We start from the raw sequence: 20846 nt of genomic DNA on the forward strand, positions 1-20846 counted from the left end.
TCCACCATTTTTTCATCCTTCATTTCTCAACCTTTTTATGAATTTAGTATCTGGTACTTCATCATTGTGATTCCCATTTGTTTGAGTGGAGAGGTTAATGTGTATGTTTAATGCACCATCATCTGGAACTAGATTGTTTGTCATTGAAGGTCTAGATCAAATATCACCTTTCTCTTAAGCCTTTTATAAATGTTGCAACTCAGTGTTCTCTTTCTTCATTAAGCACCCAAGGACTATATCATTACTTCTTTCATGAAGCTTATTTTATTGCACCTTTTTTACCTCATTCTGCATTGGTATATCTATCTCCTTTCACCGTCCTTACCTCCTTTCTCCTACTCAAGTCATACCTATATTACTAAGTTGTGTACAATGACTATGAGTCTATACACTATCATCAGTGAACTCTTTTTAATATCTTCCAATGATATTTACAGAGTCAGTGCTCAAATACTCGTGAGTGCATCACAATGCGGGGAGATATCATTGAATTCTTGGTTGGGAACAGAAGTTACTTTGCATTTTTTCAGAATTGGTATTGTGTTAAAATAGGCTTAACTGGAGAATTAAGGACGCTTTAGATAGTGAAATTCAGAAGTCGTAAGAATTTGGATTTGGACAAACTCACCTGTTGTGTGACTTTGTTGCCTCATCCATAAGATGGGGATAACAATCCCAGTTCTACTTCAAAGTTGTCAATGTTTAACAAGATCATGTATGAAAAAATACTTTGTAACCTTGCAAACACTGGACAAAGTAAACTGCTATATTTGATTGATTGATTTTAACCTAAGACATATCTTGGTGGTGTAATTTATCACAAACTGGGCTTTTAAATTGCTTTGATATCTTTGTGTCCAGGATCCTATATAAATGCAAATTATACATGTCCCCAATGAATCTAGCCTATAAAATGATTGGGAGTAATATTCATTAAGAAACCTTTGTGAATCACAATTAGAGAATAGCTGTGTAGAAATTAAATTGAACTCGTATTATAGTTCCTACCCTCTTGGAGTATGAAGTTGAGAGAAAACATTTGAGTATTTTCTTGTTTGACTGTTTTTATTAGATTTATATTTTCAATTTTAAAATAAAGGAGATAGGAGAGGGAAAGGGGTGCGCTGTTGGTACATTATTGATCTTTAATGTATAGAAATAGAAGTCTAGGGGCGCCTGGGTGGCGCAGTGGTTAGGCGTCTGCCTTCCGCTCAGGGCGTGATCCTGGCGTTCTGGGTTCGAGCTCCACATCAGGCTCCTCCACTAAGAGCCTGCTTCTTCCTCTCCCACTCCCCCTGCTTGTGTTCCCTCTCTCGCTGGCTGTCTCTCTCTGTCAGATAAATAAATAAAATCTTAAAAAAAAAAAAAAAAAGAAATAGAAGTCTAAAACCATAATGTCAACATTTTAATCATATAATCACCAATAAATGTACTTGATTGGAGTGATTAAATAATGAGGAAACAGTTGTATTAATATAAAGTCATGAAATTAATTTTCTGTGCAGGTATTGAAAGATTTTATTTATGCTTTGGTGACAGAGCTATATAGCATGGTCTGTGACCCAGTGCTTGATAAAACCGTTACCATTCTCTGAAACTAAAGCATTTTCCTTTTTCTGGTTTTTAACTTCCTGTGAGCTTTTTGGGTTTACAGAGTGAGAGTGTAGATAGAAATAGTACCTAATTCAGAGTCATTCTGGTTCTGTCATTTTAAATGGCTGTGTCACCCTGGGCTTGTAATGCAAACTAATGTGTGATAGTATCTTTATCAGAAAATTAGTCATAATGATTCTTTTCTAGGTTTGGTATGCTGACTTTCACTTTAGAAACTACTTATTTTCAGGTGTTCATTTTGAGATAAGACCTGTTCTCCCATCAAGTACTAACCAGGCCTGACCCTGCTTAGCTTCCGAGATCAGATGAGATCGGACGCGTTCAGGGTGGTATGGCCGTAGACACCTGTTCTTTGTCAAGGAAATTTGTGAGGATTAAGAACATATTGTATCTAAAGTAGTTTGAGAAGTATAAACTCCTGTATATATTTCAGGTATAATAATGGTTCAGTGCTTATTCATAATGTTATATTCATGGCTAGGAGAGACCTTGGGAGAGAGTTCTGATTACTGTCTCATTTCATGGTTATGCTTCAGGTAATCTTTCAAGTTCATAGAAAATTGGAACATTCAGTCTCTACCGTCACAATTTATGAGATTGTGGGGTTTCAGAACGTATAAAAGCGTTTAGATTAAATTTTATAGAATTGATAACTTCACAGTACTAAATAATCATGCCATCATTTACTTTTTTTAAAGATTTATTTTGGAGAGAGAGCAAGAGTAAGGGGGAGAGAGAGAGGTAGAGAGAGAATCTCAAGCAGACTCCCCAATCAGTGCAGAGCCCAATGTAGATGCCATGACCCTGAAATCATGACCTGAGCCTAAATCAAGAGTCAGATGCTCCATGGACTGAGCCACCCAGGCGCTCATGCATCATTTATAAAAAATATAATTATGTTTATTTTAGTTAAATAGTAGCATTATTGACATGGTTAACTACACGTTTCACTGTGACCTACAGATTTTTAAAAATATACTTTTATACTAAATGATTCACAAAGATTTTACTTTATTTTCTTTCCTAAATATATAGTTCTGTAGTTTTCTTTGTTGTTCTGGTTTCTGCTCATATCACCTTTTCCTGACTCTGGTGAATTCTAATCCACTTTTAATAATTTACATAACATTATTTTCTCAGAACTGGTTCATTACCTCGTTCATCTGAACAGTTACTGGGTCACAGAGAGGGTCCACGGGACTCGATCACATTATTGGATGCTAAGGAATTACTAAAATTCTTTACCTCAGATGGATTACCAATTGGAGATCTTCAGCCTTTACAGATCCAAAAGGGGTAAGTTATAAACTTAAAATTGCCGATTAATTTTTTAAAAAGTCATTTTTTAAACACATTGCACCTCATTTCCTTAGTTAATCAATGCACTATGCTGCTTGGGCAAAATTCACATGTTTGATCCCAGTGTTTATCAGTTGGACTTGATCCTCACATTGTACCTTAGCCAAATGTCCTGTTATATTGTGTTATTGAATGTGAGGAAACCAAGGATAATAAAAACAAAAGCAACCTCAGTTTATTCCCTATAGAAGTCGGTAGCTTCTACTTTGTATACAAAGGACAATGCTATTTAAGAAAAAATTATAATTTGACTTGCAAATTTTTAAAATTCTTTTTTCTACATTATTCTCTACTTTTGATTTTGCCATTACCTGTCATGACATTTTCATGTCATGCCTAATATTAGCAAAAAGCAGCCTTTCAACTGAAAAGAATGGAAAAGTACAATAAAAATGCTTTTGGAACTATAATATTACTGAGTACTCAGTGTCTATATGAATAGTTTACTGCTAATTTGACTTCCAAGACAACTTCCACTAAGTTACTCGTTAATAAATATCAGACGTTGCTAAAGTTGACTTAATTACAGATAAAATTGTGATGTTAGTTACTTTGGAAATTTGAATCATTTGTTCACTATCCCATCTTAATTGTTAATCCATTATTTTAAAGATCTCCCAGAGAACTGTAAAAATTATAGATCATTTTAATCACTTCTACAAAACTTGTTTTGGCAAATATTGATTTTAAAGGTACACTTTGGAAGGGATTTATTTGAAGGTAGTTATATCTCAGAAATAATCCTGAAGCATATTGCCTTCATGTGAATGTTCACTAGAGAGAGAGAGAGAAGGAGCAACTTTGAAAACTTGAGGATCTTAATAATTATGGGTTTTAATGACTTAATGATCTTAATGACATAAAAGTGTAATTTTTCTCTCTCGTAGCTTTAAGAGATTGATAATCTTTTTTATGGGACTCAAGAGAGTGAAGAAGTATATACACATTTTTCATCTATTTAGCTATTGGAGTATTGTCCTTCCAGATCATTAAGTGTGAACTGACAAAGTTGAACAGATTGGCCAAAACTGAATTATGTAGATTGTACTCTTTTTGAACAAGTCTTTCTAGATGAAATGTTAGAGGATATATTTGTAGGGGAGATGCTATTTTTTCTCTAATTTATAGGTATTTTGTTTAGGGAAATTTGATACAGTTCCTTCATGTTAGTAAAGAATGACATCATTATCCAGTAATCTTCTATTAACATTGAAGTTGAAGAATGAGCTTTCCTAACAATGGATCAAGAACCTGCAGGCCCTTATTAAAATGTCTACCTATGTCATGAGCTGTTGAAATGTTAAACAGAGTGCAGGCATGACTCCTGTGTGTATACCAAAGATAAATTAAACATTGACAAAGTACATATCTATTAAAATGTTTCCCTTAGCAAGAATAGGTTGTGAGTAAATCTAAGGAAAAATACATGAAGCTGCTGAGAGTGTTGAAATAAGAAATGGAAGACACCTTGGTAAGGGAGAGAAGTGAAATGCTAGGTGCCTAAATCGTTTTGTATCAGGAAATTATTCATTTTAATAGTGAGTCCTCAAAATACTGGGGTCATTGCAATTAATTAGTGTTATTTTTTGTGGAACACTTTAAATGGATGTACTAGAATATAAATTCTCTTTTTTAAGGTTCATACTTAGCATATGCCTTACACTTTAATGTACTAATTTCAAATGCTTAGTATAGTACCCTCAATGATTTTCAGTTTTCATTATTAAACCTATAGGGTGAGAAATGTGAGAGCACACTTCTGCATGGAACTATACTATCTGCTTGCCTTTCTGTATACTGTTTCCAAGTCTTCTGAATTCAGGCCCCTGGTATTTCATTCTATTAACTATGTAAAAGCACCATTGCATTATTCTCCCATTCCCATGTAACCTGTTCTGAGCTTCAGGAACATGATCCAGTGCATTGGAACAGAGCCTCTCCACTCAGGAAGTGAAAGGTGGGAGTTGGAGGGAGTGGGCACCTCTCAGAATAACCAGGAGAGCTTAACCTAATTGCAGTGACCTTTCTCTTCCTGAGATTTTGATACACCCCTGCAGGTCTGGGTGTGGAAGGGGTTGAGCATGAATATTTTATGTAAGCTCACCATATGATTAGTTCTCACATACCTGCTGATTGGAAACCTACTTCAAAAGCATAACTGAAGTCAGCAGTCTCCATATCCTTTGATATTTAACAAGTTGCTAACTCTTAAAGTAGGTGTCAAGATGACTACATTCCCAGGCAAAGAAAAATCTGGTTCCTTCATGTGTTATAGTAGGAAGTAAATACTTTTGTTACCAAAAGATTTGAATTGAATTTAATTATTCCCCTGCAAAAAAGAACTTAATTAAATGCGTAAACATTAGTTCACTACACCAAGAAAAAAACAATCCTTCAGGAATAATGCTGCTTCTTGAATTTCTACTACAAATCATTTTTCATTCTTGATTTATCCATTTCTCAGAATAGTTTTAAGAAATAAATAACATTATAACTTCAGAAACTTGAGGCACAGAAAATGTAAGTGACAGAACCCACTTAGGCTTAACCTTGTTTGTTTTCCTTCTTATGCTTTTCGGGTGTTACATAATTTTTATCCCATATAAGATTCACTTATAGAGAAGGAAGTCAGATTTCATTTTTTAGATACTTTCTTGAAGTTTCTATTTTTCACTAAATAAACTTTAACTACAAATGAAAATCTTTTTGTTTTAGGGAAAAGACTTTTGTTCTGACACCGGAACTTAGTCCTCGGAAGCTTCAGGGTTTACCTTTTGAAAAAGCCTCAGTGTGTCATTATCATGGGATTGAGTAAGTTTTTATTTACACTTTACTCTTCTGGGTGTTGCTGGTGAAGCTTTTCTTATGTGAGTGTGAAGAGTATCTGTAATAAAATGATAAAGAGACAAAGCCAAAGAGAAAGTATATCAAAAAATCTCAGAAAACAAAGCAGTGTGTGCACAAATAAGAATTTGTCTTCTACTGTAAAAGAAAAAAAAAAAAAAGTTATTTGATGATCGATCAGTTTTACAGCATTTAAATATTCTGTTACTAATTGCCAGATATTTTAATCAAAATTATTTTCATCCTTATGTTATATATGTGTATTTGTACTGCTGATCACATTAATATTCCCTGGTCACTAATTACATTGTAACTACTCAGAAACTATTAGATGAAATGTGTTCCCATTTGTAATATATTAATTATGTGTAAATTTTTCTAGAATTTTAATTGACCAGTTTGAATAAAATTTCAAAGAATTCACTTACATAAAGGGATTAGCAGTTCCGGGGTTACGTGCACATCTACCATTTTCACAAGGACAAGAAATTCAATGATGGTGATAAACTATTTTATAATAAATTTTCAAGACCTTGGTGATTCATTTTGTCAAATATTTTGCCTGAAACATTCTATTTTGATTGGCTTGTAAACTTAATCTTTATTTCATATAAACTTTAAAAATACTGATAATCATTCACTCAGAGGCTAAAGATACAAAGGACAATTATTGCTGCCCTTAAGAAGCATATACTCTATAGGGGAGAAAGAAGAAAACACATGATTTTAGTAGAATATAAATAGTGTTAAAATACAGATGTCTGCCCAGTGGATGGAAGAATGAAATGCCAGGAACTATTTGAGAGTGTTTCAAAGAGGAAATCTGAACTAAGTTTGAAAGAATGAAGAGGAGTGTACCTGGCAGAAAAGGCAATGTCTGGGGGAGGAACATAGTACAGAGTTACAGATTCTAGGAAGATAAACTACATTTTTACCTTTATTTTTCATTTTTTATTTTTATTTATTTTTATTTTTTAAAGATTTTATTTATTTGAGAGAGAGAGAGAGAGAGAGAGAGAGCTTGCATGAGCAGGGGGAAGGGGCAGAGGGAGAAGCAGACTCCCCACTGAGCAGGGAGCCCGATGGTGGACTTGATCCCAGAGTCCAACCTGAGCCGAAGGCAGCTGTTTAACCCACCGAACCACCCAGATGCCCCTAGATTTTTATTTTTGAATAAGAGTGAGAAACATATTATACTATAATAAGACCAGATCATGAAGTCGTGAAGGTCACTAGTGACATGGAAGGGAGATGATCTTTATTTTTGAGAAGTAAAAGACCTTTATTTTTAAAGCATGAGATTATATGCTTGGGTTTGTGCCATTGAAAGAAATCTCATTGGCTTTTGATAAATTGAGTTGAATTATTTCAAGCAGGAGATGTTGAAGGACTAAAATGCTATCAGGCAGTGAAAACAGGAAAGAGAATACAAACTTGTAGCTATCCAAAGAACTTTAGACCATTTAGAAGTTGGGGATGAGAAAGAAGATGGCAAGATTTTCTTTAGGGATTCTAGCTTGGGCACATTGGAACGATGATGGTACAATGGAGAAAATATGGAAGGTATGGAAGGCCACCCAACAAGTCAGTCTAAGAATGTTTAGTTTCCTTGCTATGTTTAAATAAGATTTATGTCATTTAAAGAGTTTGTATGTTAGTTTGACACTAGAGGCAAAATATTCAGTTATTTTATTTTCAAGCATCAGAATTAAATTCCCCACTAAAGTCAGATGTAAGAAAAAGATACCTGCTATCACTGCTTTTTTCTTTTTCACCCATTGTGCTGAATGTTTGTTTTAATCGTCATTTTGGTTAGTTAAAATAAGGAAAACTAGAGAGTTTAAAAGAGTTAGAAACTTTTTAAAAGAGTATTGAAAAGGAGACCATAAGAAGTATTTTTTTGTTTTTATTTTTCATTTCTCAGAGAAGAGACTTCACAAATTATTAGAAGTAGTAAATTTGAAAAGTGACCAGTGATAAAATACATATTAAAAAGCCTAGTTTACCTCTAAACCAGCCATTTCCAATTGTAAACACTCCGAGAAAAGATCTCATTTAAAATAGCAATAAAACCATAAATATTAGAAGTATTTTTGCAAGAAATGTAGAATGGAAAAAAATGCAAATAACCTATATTAGGGGACATAAAAGCAACGTTGATTACTTAGGGGAAACATGCTTTGTTTCCCTATGCACAGATTCCATATTCTGAAGGAATTAGTTTTTTTTTACATTTTTTTACATTTTTACATTTAATTTTAAATGTAAATATTTAATATAATTCTTAACAACTCTGAGCCTTTGGGTGAAATAATTCTATAATTTATCTGGTAAGAAGCCTCCTTCCTTTTACTTAAAGAATGAGATTAATTTTATCATATAACCAGAAAATTTTATTATAAAACTATTATAATTACAGGAACTAAATAGGAAATCCAAGGAAAAAAGCAAGTATACATAAGAATATGATCTAATAGAGGAAATATTTCAATCAGCGGGCAAAAGAGGAAATATTCAGTAGATAGTAGTGAGAGTATGATTAAATATGCAAATAAAATAAATTAATTAAAGATGATTCTCAGTTCACACCAAATATCAAAATACATTGCAGATGTATTCAGAGTTAAAAGTGACAAACTGTGAAAGAAAAGAACTAGCATAAAATGTAGGGGAAAATCTGTTCTAAGTGTAGGGAAGACTTTTTTAATTTATTCTAACAGAGGAAGAAACCAAAAACGAAAAGAATGATAGATTTGTCCTAATTTTAAAACAGCAATGTCAATAATCAACAGAAACAAAAGAAATCCTTAAACTAAGGATTAAGCTGAGGAAAATATTTTTTAACATAAATGAGAAGGTATTTTGTTTTATAATTAAAGAAAGCTGGGGCGCCTGGGTGGCTCAGTCAGCTAAGCGTCTGACTTGATTTCAGCTCAGGATGTGGTCTCAGGGTCATGGATTGAGCCCCGAGTCAGCTCCACAGTCAGCACTGGAGTCCACTTGAGATCGCCCTCTGTTCCTCCCCCTCCTCGCTCGCTTGCTTTCTCTCTCTCTCAAACAAATAACTAAATAAAATCTTTAAAAAAAAAAGATTGCTTACAAATAAATAAGAAAGTAAAATAAGTGCTCCAAGGGAAAAGCTGGCAAAATCTTGAACCATTGTTTACCAAAGAGGAAATACAAATGACTGATACACATGACAAGTTGTTTTTATCAACTTTTTAAAATTTGCTTTTTAATTTACATTCTTAATGTAAATTGAAACAAGAGTGAGGATGCTTTTCACTTATGAAATCATGTTAGTGGTGAAGGAACATAAATGAGTAAGCCAGCTCATAGAGTATAAATTGCAGCAACCTGTCTGGAGAGCTGTTCAGTAATTTACCAAAACCCATGCAAATGTTTATAACATCAGATTGATTAATTTAGCTTAATGGAAAAAAAAGTGGTATACACTGAAAGTTATTATGCAAGGGTATTTTCCATGATGTTATTTAAAATAGGAAACAGTGGAAATGTCTTAACTATAGGGGCTTGGATAAATACATTATAATACATCCATAAAATTCTGTACAGTCACCAAAATGGCTCTAATTGAAGACTGGCGAATAGTGACGAGTACATGGAACAGTTAGAACTGTAGTACATTGCTTGCGGGAGTATAAAGTGATATCTCTACTCCAGAAAAGGATCTGGAAGTTTCTCATGAAACTAAATATACTCAGATCGTACAGTTCAGAAGTTCCAATACTAGGCATTTTCCTAAGAGAAATGAAAACACAACTCCACGAGAAGTCTTGAACAAGATCATAGTTTTATCTGTAATCGCCCCAAACTGGAAACAGCCTAGGTGTACATCAACAGAATAGATAAACTGGCATATGTACACAAAGCAATACTCCTCAGCGGTAACAAGGAACAGCATGTCGATACACACAATGACATTACACTTCTGTCTGTGTGGAAAAACAATTGAAGTAAGACTTTGAAGACTTTAAGATAAGCAGTAGGAACTACCTACCCCTATAAACAAATCTTTCAGTGACTCCGTTTTCTTTACTCTAAATTTGTGCTCCTTAACCTGGGGACATTGAGATCAAACTGAGGAGGTTATAGGAGGTGAGCTCAGTGAATCCAGGAACACGCTTTTTTCAAGAAGGTTTGAGCATATAGTGGGAGAGGGGGAAAGGGGTCTTATTTATGTTCAACATAGATAATGAATCTACTTGAAACAAAATTCTATTGGGACATGTCAAAGTAATTACGAAGCTGAAAGGAGAGTTCTCTCTTCTTCATGTTGCTATAAGCCTTTGGAATCCTTGAGCTCTTCCTATACCCAGACATAAAGCATATTTGGAAAAAATATATAAACTATTCAAGTGCAAATCAATGTTTTCTTAAGGCAAAATGAAATAGCTCCACTGTTGACTTTTTGTTTTTCCATCTATTTTATCCTGGAGTGTTAGATACCATTGATTGTGAGATTCACTGTTTTCTTTAACAGCAAATTAAACTCTGCTGTCAAACTGTGATGGGTGGCCACACCAGCCTCCTGTTGGTTTCCAATTTCTTTCATCTATTCCAAGAGATCTGGCAGTTTCTCCTGCCTTCGTTGACATTGGTGTGTGCTAAGAAATATCTTGCCTATTATGTAGTTACCAAACAAAAATAACTTCATCTTCTTGAAGGTATTTTTCTTTCTTTGGATGCGTAAAGCATTTGGTTATTGTTTTGCAAGAAAATATAGAAGTGTAGTCATTCATCCAACTATGGATATTTACTTCACTAATATCAAATATGCACCCTGCCTCTCTGTTTCGGTTCTTTTATTATTTACAAAGTACTTTTTGTTTCAGTGCCAGATCATAGTATAATCATTTGAAGACATTTTAAATAGCAAAGTCAATAGGCACAGTGCACATAATTCAGTTGAAGGAATGACATTATGAGCAACTGTGATCAAGAGATGTTAAAACTGGAAGGAAAATATCTGCATGTTAGATTCAAAATCTCAGAGTAGAAAAAAATACTCATTTGGAGTCAGACTGTATCATTTTTTCTCAAAAATTTTCTATAGGCTCATCAGGCATTACATTGCCTCTTGCCTAGAACCTTTCTTGACACTCATGGTTCTTGATTTTACTTTTGATTCTGTCAGTTGCCCAGGAGAGAAATAGGACTCATCAGTAATCCTTACAGTTACTGCTGGTTTTTAATGAAATGTGTTTTATTAAATAACAGACTAGAGCAAGAATGTTACAGAACTGAGAGACCTGGGTTCTGTCACCACTTCCCATTCTGACTTAGGAGCTCAGTGTTCTCCCCTGTTAAATTAAACTGCTGGGTTAGATCGATAATTTTTCAGTCCTAGTTATGCTTTAGAACCCACCTGGACAGCTTTTTAAATAATATGCACACTATAAGATTTGCTTTGGTAGGATATAAACCTGCTAATAATAATAATAATAAGAGCAACAGCAGCATACATTTATTGACTGCTTTGCTTACCTCTATTCCGGGCGCTGCCTACATGTCCGCAAGGAACATGTAAGGAACCCTCACAGTAGCTCTTGGGGCTGACTGCTATAAATCTCATTTTGCAGAGGAGGCCAGCAGAAGCACGGATAAAATTAAATGATTTGGCTAAGTTCAAACAGCTCACCAGTGGTGGAGCCAAATTTAAATCGAGGGATTCCAGCTCTTAGAAATCAAATATGAAAGTGTCACAAGGGAAAGAAAAAGTCCCTAAAACTTCTACCAGGCAATCAGATATTAGGGTAATGATATACTCCTTGGGAGTTGAGCCAAAAGCTTATGGACCCAAAGTTCCGATTTTAGGGAGCCTCTTAGAATTTTACAAGTCAAGAGGACAGATAACAGAGAAAGGTTTTGATTTTACTCGTCCTCCCATCACATCTGTGAAGCTGTTTGTGTTTCCCTAATGCAGCTGTAGCAGAGGAGAAAGTGCAGAGTTGTCCAAGTTCACGTATCTCATAGGCGATTTTCCTGATATGCTTATTTGTTGTACTTGACAACATGGGATTTAAGTCCAGAAGCATTCCCTGAGCTAACATCTCCTTGATTCCTTGAATCAGATTTAGCTAGAAACCAGATGCACAGGGACGGCTGAAGTGTTTGAAGAAAAATCTGTCAATCAGCAGTAAGGGGGAAGTGAGTTTCAAAGAAAAATTCAAAATGTTCTGAGCGGTTTTTGGTGAGCCAGTTAGAATACCTTTATACCCTTTTCATCTTTTTGTTGAAAATAAACTTGCCCTTTCTAAGAGAAGTCAGCATTTCATGTTGTTACACATCAGCCATGCTGAGGGATCGGAGGTTGGTAGAGATTTAAAGAGTATTAAAACAGAAACTCTGTTATTTTGAAAATAAGCCAGAGGATTAACTTAATCTGTTGCCCAGAAATAGTCAAAGAGGAATCAGATCGTACTTCAAATTTTTAATTCTTTTGCCGTGTCATCTAGCAGGCTAGAAAAACTGAACTTGTGAGAGAAGTTGGCCATTCACTCAACCCTCCAACCATTATTAGAAAGTTAAGTAAGAGGTTTTCGAGTAAATGTTTTGCTCTTTCCTTGGCAGGGAAAAGCCTGTGGCTGTTGTGGAGCCTGTGATTTTAAGGTCTTTCTCTTGTTTAGATATTGCTTGGATGACCGAAAAGCATTAGAAAGAGATGGGGGATTTTCTGAACTTCAGTCTCGTCTTATCCGTTATGAAACCCAAACCACCTGCACCAGAGAAAGTTTTCCGGTCCCCACGGTGTTGAGCCCTCTTCCATCACCTGCCGTCTTGTCAGAGCCTGGAAGTGTCCCTGATGGAGAAGCGTTACAAAGCGAACTCCGAACTGAAGTATCCCGATTGAAAAGAAGATCAAAAGATCTGAACGGCCTTTATCCGCAAAAAAGGTGATCTATTAAGTGCATAAAAATAGTCTCTTGACAGAAAGTGTGTTAGTCCCTAATCTTTTTTTTCAAATTAGTCTTTCCTGTTTTTAAGTAGCTTCCTGCATAAATCATAGATTAATTCCTTCATATCAGGAATTTTGTTTTTATTTGAGCAGTTATGATTACGCTTATAAGTTATAAAAAGAAATGACTTGGAAAAAACACAATTTCTTACTTTCTTTACTAATACACAGTCCATTAGCACGATGGGTTGTCAAGTTGTGAAGCCGTGGAACACCCGAGATCTGATCCGATAGATTAAGTAGCGGAGCTGCTTTATTGAAGAGGGTGTTTGGGGATGACAGCTTTCCTGCTGGCTCTTCCTGCCTTCTTGCACTGCTTTCTGCCTGCCTTGGCCTCTTAAGCATTGTTTCTGTGAGATATAGCTTTAAACACTACACAATATTATATGAAACTTTTCCAGATCCTTTTCTTGCTAGCTAAGTGAAATGTCCATATACTGGAACAGAAGTTTTCGTAAACACCCTCATTTCCGTTGAATTTATATATCTTTAGGACCTTTGTCAAATTTAGGTCTTTAGCATCTAAAGCAACTCTTAAATTCTTATGTATGTAAATCTTTCAAAAAGTTTAAAATATTGTTAGAATGAGGTTTTTAAATCTTTTTTTTTTTGAGCAGTTAAAAATATTAGAATACTATTTCCCTGATATGGAATAACTAAATTGTTTTTATGCAACTTTGCAAATTCATGGTACTTTTTATACGTGATAATACTAAACAGCAAATCCGTTAAGGTTTCTGATACTGTATTTTGTAACAATATTTCTTATTTGTGACTTGTGACTAATAAAAAGGCATGTGTTCCAGAAGAGAAAGTACACTGTGGGCTGTGGGTTAGCAGAATTGAAGGATATGAGACCCGATCTTATAAAAGGAAAAATAACATTTTAGAAAGATTGAAATATGAGCCAATTTTATAGTTTTATTGTATTTAACACTTATTTATTTTGCCCAGGTAATTGCATAGGTATAGTAAGTATAGGTTGCGGTGTCTTTGTCAAAATTATCTTCATAGAAAAGTATAAGTATTTAACAGATGATTATTAAATGTACAGACTTCACCACCTGGAGTGCCAGAGCTGATTGATGTGAGGAATTACAAATTGTTGGGGAGGGCGACAGCGATACCTCTTGTTGCTAGAATTCTAGTTATTCCTTGCTTTGTATGTTTTAGTCACTCATGAAGAAGAGAGCAACTTTATAGTATGATGTGACATTACTTATTTAAAGCAGTAGTAGCAAGAAATTTTGTTTGCTTTTCATGGATTTATGTTTCAGTGGATGTAGTGGTCACATTTAGGACAGAAAAATGTACTCATGGTTGATTCACTTAATCTGTGTTTTTGATATATTTCTCCACAATAGACTTGTGAAATCTGAAAGTTCAGATTCTCTTCTTTCTCAAACAAGTGGCAATACTAATCATCATCCTGATGCAGTGACATCCAGAAAACCCCGAGCAGAGCGATCGTTCTCTCTGGCTTGTCCGTCACTTCCAGTTCTAAGCTATGAAACTCCAAAAGTCACTACAAAGGCCAGTTCAGGTCAAAAAAGTGTGCATGGATCAAAAACGTCAAGGCAAATTAAGGAATCAAGATCACAGAAACACACACGGGTAAAGATTTATTTCCTGTCTCTTAGTTCTACATGGGAAGAAATTCCTTTATTTGTTTCATTTAAACTGTATGTCTAAAATTTTATGAGTGAAATGAAATGGTATCTATAATGTGCTTTAAAACAATCCAGTATAAGAAGGGTAATGGGTAAGTGGGCAGAGGTGTAAATGAAACAAAATTAGCTATAAATTGATCCTCATTGAAACTGGTTGATCTATCAAAATAGGGATTTGTTATAAAATGTTCTGCTTCCCAGTGTTTGAAATTTTCCATAGTAAAAAATAAGTACACCCCCATGTATATCCCTAACGTGTAGCTTTTACACCCAGATTTTGATTCAGAACTCATGATTCGAATTCCTCTTAAGATATTCCAGTCATTTCTTCCTAACAGATATCTGGTGACATGTATGACCATGTAACTGTTCCAGATCTCTTTTTTTTTTTTCAGTTGTTTTGTCCTAATGAACTTATCTTTCACATAGTTACATGCTTATGTAATTCACACAACTGAACTCTAAAGATGAAATAATATGTTTGTACCTTTTCCAAGAAATATTAGTCATATGTTGTGTTCTATTCAAGATACTGAAAGAGGTAGTTACGGAAACCCTGAAGAAACACAGCATTACTGAGGCTCATGGGTGTTTCACTGCATGCAGCCACCGTCTCTTTGAGATCTCCAAGTTGTATCTGAAGGTACGGTGTCTTCTCTACTAACAGCAAAATTGAAGTCATGTTCTGACGTTCCTCTTTGACATAAAGTAATGTTTAGTGAGTGTTTTTTACAATGATAGCTTATAACTTGTTTCCAGATATTTTTTTTTTACATGTAGTTAGAAAAATTGGAGTCAAAATATTTTATATCTGACTTGTTTGATTTTTTTGTCTTCCCATACAGAAAACTGCATTTTAACTGGTATCCTTATTATTTCCCTAACAAGTCTTTGACTTAAGTTGATAATAAGCTTCAAACCATGTTTAATTAGTAATTTTAGTATATAGTAAAAAGGCAACTGGAATGGGTATCAGAATACCCCATTTATAATTTTGGGTCCATTATCGGCTAGTTGTGACACACTGGACAGATCAGCCCCTCAGATGATGCTTCTATAAAACTTAGATGGTTTTAGATTATCTCCAGTTAAGAGTTTTTGACTCTAATCACAGTTTTGTGTGGGTTCCTGGTAAACCTACAGATTGACCACATGCATTCAATTCGCCTTCTTTCTAAAATCTCTCAAGAAAGATGGTATTAAAGTACAAAAACAGGGCGCCTGAGTGGCTCAGTCGTTAAGCATCTGCCTTCGGCTCAGGGCGTGATCCTAGGGTCCTGGGATTGAGCCCCACATCGGGCTCCCTGCTCCGCTAGGAGCCTGCTTCTTCCTCTCCCACTCCCCCTGCTTGTGTTCCCTCTCTCGCTGGTTGTCTCTCTCTCTCTGTCAAATAAATAAATAAAATCTTTAAAAAAATAAAAAATAAAAAAATTAAATTTTAAAAAAGTACAAAAACAAAGAGAAGAAGAGAGAAAAAAATGTTTAAGTCCCTTGTTGAACAAGACAAAGCCCACAGAAGTGTGGTATCACAGCGTTAAAGAAGTTCAAACCTCAATGCCTGCCCAGTGGGGTGCCAGTGAGAATCAAGCCACTTCAAGTGACACAGTCTCTGAGGTGCTTAAGATTTGAAGACACCGGGTGTCATGGAAAGCAGGGGTGTGGTGTCAGGTGGAAGATGGGGAATTGAATAAAAATCTACAAAGTAAAGTAGGGAGCCCGCAATTCCTCTGCAAGTCCTTCTCCCACAGGGGTAACTATGAGGTCTACTGCCTGTGCTTCTCTTCCCCCAGCTCTGTGACAGTACAGGAAGTGGTCTCTGGAGAAAAAAGAATTAAAGGCCACAGGGGAAAAACCCATTGGCCTCCTAATAACCCTGCCTTGTAAAGTCACCAGACAGAGCTTCCACTAAGATCTATTTTTCATTTTTATGTATGATTGGACTGCCAAGGATCATCAGACTTTTGAGACTTTTGCAAAAAAGAGATGCCAAAATGTAAAGGACTGAAGGCATCTCTTAGGGGCAGGAAGCTATAGAAGACTTCATAAAAACTATAATTCTCTCAGAAGATAATTGCATCCATAAAGGTGGAACAGGATGCTGTTTCCAGAAACTATACAAAACATGAAAGCTCCTTGAAATTAAAAATACGATAAAATCAATCTAATAGGCTGAATAGTTGAGATTAAGAAAGTTACCAGAAATTAGAATCAGATGACAAAAAACATGAAACATAGGATCAGGAAATGGGAGGACTAATCCAGAAGATCTAATATGCTAATTGAAGTTTTAAAAATAGAGAATAAAGGAGAGCAAAATATCAAAAATCTAACAGTTTTCCAGAACTGAAGAACACAAGTGCCATGATTGAAAGGGCACATAGCTTGTCGATCCCAGTGAATGACAGTTCTACAAGCTACCTCATTGTTGAATTCCATACCTCCTGAAATGAGAGAACACCTCTCAAAAGCTTCTCAGGAAAGAAAGTTTACATATAAAGAACTGAGAATCAGAATGGCATTGGACTTCTCCACATTAAGTTATATTGTATGCTAGAAGACAGTGGAAAAGTACCTTCCAATCTGAGGGAAACTGATTTACCTAGTATGTTATACCCGGTCACAAATTCAATCAGGTATGAGGATTCGTTAGAGATATTTCAGAAGTGAAAAGTCGAAAAAAATCTGTCATTCGTATACCCTTTGGAAGCATCTGCAAGAGGATGAAGATAGCAGAACAGGGACTGAGGCAAGAAATAAGAACTAATCCAGGGAGCAGTTAGACCAAATCGGAGCAGGCTGTGGGAGAAAGATCGCCACAGGAAAAAATAAGAATAATAATGAAAATCAGATTTTTTGAAAAACTGAACTGAGAGATTATCCAGTGTATTTGAGTATTTGAAACAAGTTTGCTACAGTTGATCACAGCATTCGGCAGGGGGGACCCAGAATTAGATACATGGCAAACTAAAGCAAATATAATTTACCTACAGGTTAAACAAAATATGAGAAGATAATTATAATAACATTACTTAGCTCAGGACTGACCTGTATTTACGTAGGTATAGTAATGCAGACACTGACTATTCACTGATCAAAACTGGTGCAACAGTTACTGAGAGGAAGAAGAGGGAGGTGGCCGGGTTCAGAGACCTGAGTCCATACCTTTGTAACTGATTAACAATGATCATTGTCTAAAATTGCTAAATCAAAAAGCAGCATAAGCGTGTTATTTAGAAACATGAAGGTATAAATAAGGGAAACAGCTGAAAGAACTGAAAGTGGTTCTCTCTCCTTGGGAAGCATAACTTAGAGGGACGGCAGAGGACTGCTTTTTTAAAATGTGATTAGATTTTTTTAATTTACTTTGTAATCTAATTTGATATAATCATATTTTTTAAAACGCAGAGATTTCAGTTTTCCTTTCCTATGTCATTCCTTTTGTTGCAGAGTAAAGTAACCAAAAAAGAGGAGAGAGAAAAGATATTTTATCCGAAACATAATACAAATACTGTATATTCATTTCCTGTGTACCAAAGCAGTAGTGGATACTCATAATCAAGGATGGGACTTAGATTTGGTCAGTGCTGCTGGGAATATGAGGCTAGAATGACAGAAGTTTTGGAGCATCTGGGTGGCTCAGCGGTTAAGCATCTGCCTTCGGCTTAGGTCATGATCCCAGGGTCCTGGGATCGAGCCCCGTGTCAGACGCCCTGTTATGCAGGGAACCTGGTTCTCCCTCTCCCTCTGCCAATCCCCCTGCTTGTACACTCTCTTCCTCTCTCTCTCTCAAATAAATAAATAAAATCTTTTTTTAAAAAAAAAGGAATGACAGATATTCATATGTGTGTTTTGTTGTTAGAGTATCTTGATATTTGGGGGTAGAGCTAAATTATAATACTTTGATTTTTTTCGTAGTATTTCCTGAGTCACATGGACACTTGTAGAATGATTTAGGATAATCTCAAGTTTATTTAATAATGACTTGTTCTCTGTAATTTAACGTACAACTTGTGAAAAACTTTATTTTGTTATTTTTAGGATCTTAAAACTTCAAGGGGTCTATTTGAAGAAATGAAGAAAGCAGCAAACAACAATGCTGTACAGGTAAATAATTACTCGCAGGAAACGACATTCAATTAAATTGCTATTTTATTTCAGGGTAGCCACGATGCCATTATATATGCTGTGTAAGAACTCTCTTTAAAATACTTAATAATAGACTAATGCAAACAGAGCATTTAGGAGTACTTAATAAGCTGCTCTGTTAACAAAAGGGTTTCTAAAGATGATGTTAAGAAAGAGAAACTTCTTTTAAATAATCCAAAGAGCTGGAAAAATTAATCCATTGTGATTAGTTGTTTTCAAAGTTTGGTTTAATTTCTTTCTATTGACCCTTCGAAAACAATTGCAAAAAAAGGTGAGAAAACAGAGCAGAAGCTTTATTGTGTCCAGTGAGGACAGCTATTGTACCCCGCACTAGAAATCCGGCTTCAGTTTTCTTTTCTTCAGTTAGAAAATAAAATGTGTTTTTAAGATAAAATGTGTTTTAGGATTTTGACGTGTTACTTTCTATTTTAAATTTTCTACCATACTGTTAAAGTTTTAATTGTATCTTTTTCTGTCCCTTGTGTTTTCAGTAGAAGTAAACCATATCATATTTTTTCTCCTTCTAGGTGATTGAATGGGTGTTAGAAAAGACAAGCAAGAAATAACACAGAATCTTTCTCTTTGGACAATTATAAATTGGGCAGAGCTATTATTTGCTACTTCCTTCCTTAGTTTGAAAATTATAAACCAATTTCAAACTTTATTCAAAGAATAGATATTCCATCTCTAAAGAATTTCATAAATATCCAATATTTATTTAGTTTTGAGGATGCTCAGTTAATGTGTTTTTTAATTGTATACTTATTTTATAGTTTCACTCTATTTTAATTTTTAAGGTTAATATTTTTATATATGTTTTTAAATTTTTACTCTTGGTTATTTAATTTTTAATAAATTGAAAATGTTATTTCTTTTCTTCTTGGTAAATGTCTTTGTTGTTAGGCCTATTTAAATTACTGAATTTCAAGTAAGATATTGCCAGTGGCTTTTCTCATGTGACCCAACAGCATAACTTAATTGGATGATTCCTGGTGTAGAAAATATTGGTAAAAAATCCGCACAGGTAGCCATCTTCCCTTGCCCCCGCCCCAGAGCCACTGCTGTTGGAGCAGGGCAGAAATTGTGAAAATAAGATATAGTAAAAATGACTAAGTAGAGACTGCCAGAAAACAAGATATTTTCCCATGGTAGAAAATCTGGGAAATGCAGAAAATACAAAACAGAGTTAAAAAAAAAATTCCAACATTGCCTATCTGTATGTAACCACTGTTAATATTTTTTAAAAACATTTTATTCATTTATTTGAGAGAGAGAGAGAGTAAGCATGAGTTGGGGGTAGGGAAGGAGAGGGAGAAGTAGACTCCCTGCTGAGCAGGGAGTCCGATTTGGGCTGGATCCCAAGACCCTGAGATCATGACCTGAGCCGAAGACGGATGCTTAGCCAACTGAGCCACCCACACACCCCACCACTGTTGATATTTTAAAAATATATATGTAATTATGTTAAAAATATTTTTAAGTGGGGTCATCCATATGTGTGTATGTATTTTTAATGCATATATGTATTACTTTATACCCTGCTTTTCACTTAACAATGTATCATGAATTTTATATCATGTATCATTTTAATTACTGCATAATACCAAGGAATCACAAGTTGTTTAATCAATCCCCATTATTGGATGTATAGCCTCACTTTTTCCCTATTATAAATAAAACTGTAATGAATCTTCCTAATACATCACTGATTATTTCCTTAGTATAATTTTTTAGGAGTGGAATTCATGGGTCTTAAGATTGATCTTAATATTTCCAGACTGTCTTTCTGAGAAATTAGTTTGGACACCAACCAGCAGAGTCCCTGTTTACTTTTTTGATGACTGAAAATAGGATGATGAGAATTTTAGTTAGAATATATAAAGAACCTTCACAGTTTAATAATAAGACATTACCTAAAGTTTTTTTTTTTTTTAATAGGCAAGGAGTTGAAAAAAATATTTCACAAAAGAAGATACAGGAATGGCAATAAACACATGAAAAGAAGTTCAGTATTATCAATCATTAAGGGAAGGCAAATTAAAACCATAATGAGATGCCTCTAAACACCCACTAGAATGGATACAATTTTAAAACTGATGATACCATGTCTTGGTGACTATGTGGAACATTCGGAAATCTCATGCATTGCTGGGGGAAAAGGATAATGCTATGATCATTTTGGACAATATTTGACTTTCTTATAAAATTCAGCTTACACTTAGCATATGACTCAG

General features: G+C 34.9%; 1 protein-coding gene across 2 annotated transcripts in view; it reads left to right on the forward strand.

Annotated features, from left to right (window-relative positions):
- MTBP (MDM2 binding protein) overlaps positions 1-20312 on the forward strand; it is a 77924-nt gene extending 57612 nt beyond the window's left edge. For both annotated transcript variants that reach the window (XM_026495501.4, XM_048212592.2), the window contains exons 16-22: positions 2755-2910; positions 5689-5784; positions 12468-12734; positions 14161-14410; positions 14996-15109; positions 18505-18570; positions 19140-20312. In XM_026495501.4, coding sequence (XP_026351286.1) covers positions 2755-2910; positions 5689-5784; positions 12468-12734; positions 14161-14410; positions 14996-15109; positions 18505-18570; positions 19140-19178 — 988 coding nt within the window. In that variant the 3' untranslated portion in view covers positions 19179-20312. The remainder of the gene's footprint in view (positions 1-2754; positions 2911-5688; positions 5785-12467; positions 12735-14160; positions 14411-14995; positions 15110-18504; positions 18571-19139) is intronic.
- Positions 20313-20846: the final 534 nt, after the last annotated feature.

This window comes from Ursus arctos, unplaced genomic scaffold (genome assembly GCF_023065955.2).
Source record: "Ursus arctos isolate Adak ecotype North America unplaced genomic scaffold, UrsArc2.0 scaffold_6, whole genome shotgun sequence".
NCBI lineage: Eukaryota > Metazoa > Chordata > Mammalia > Carnivora > Ursidae > Ursus > Ursus arctos.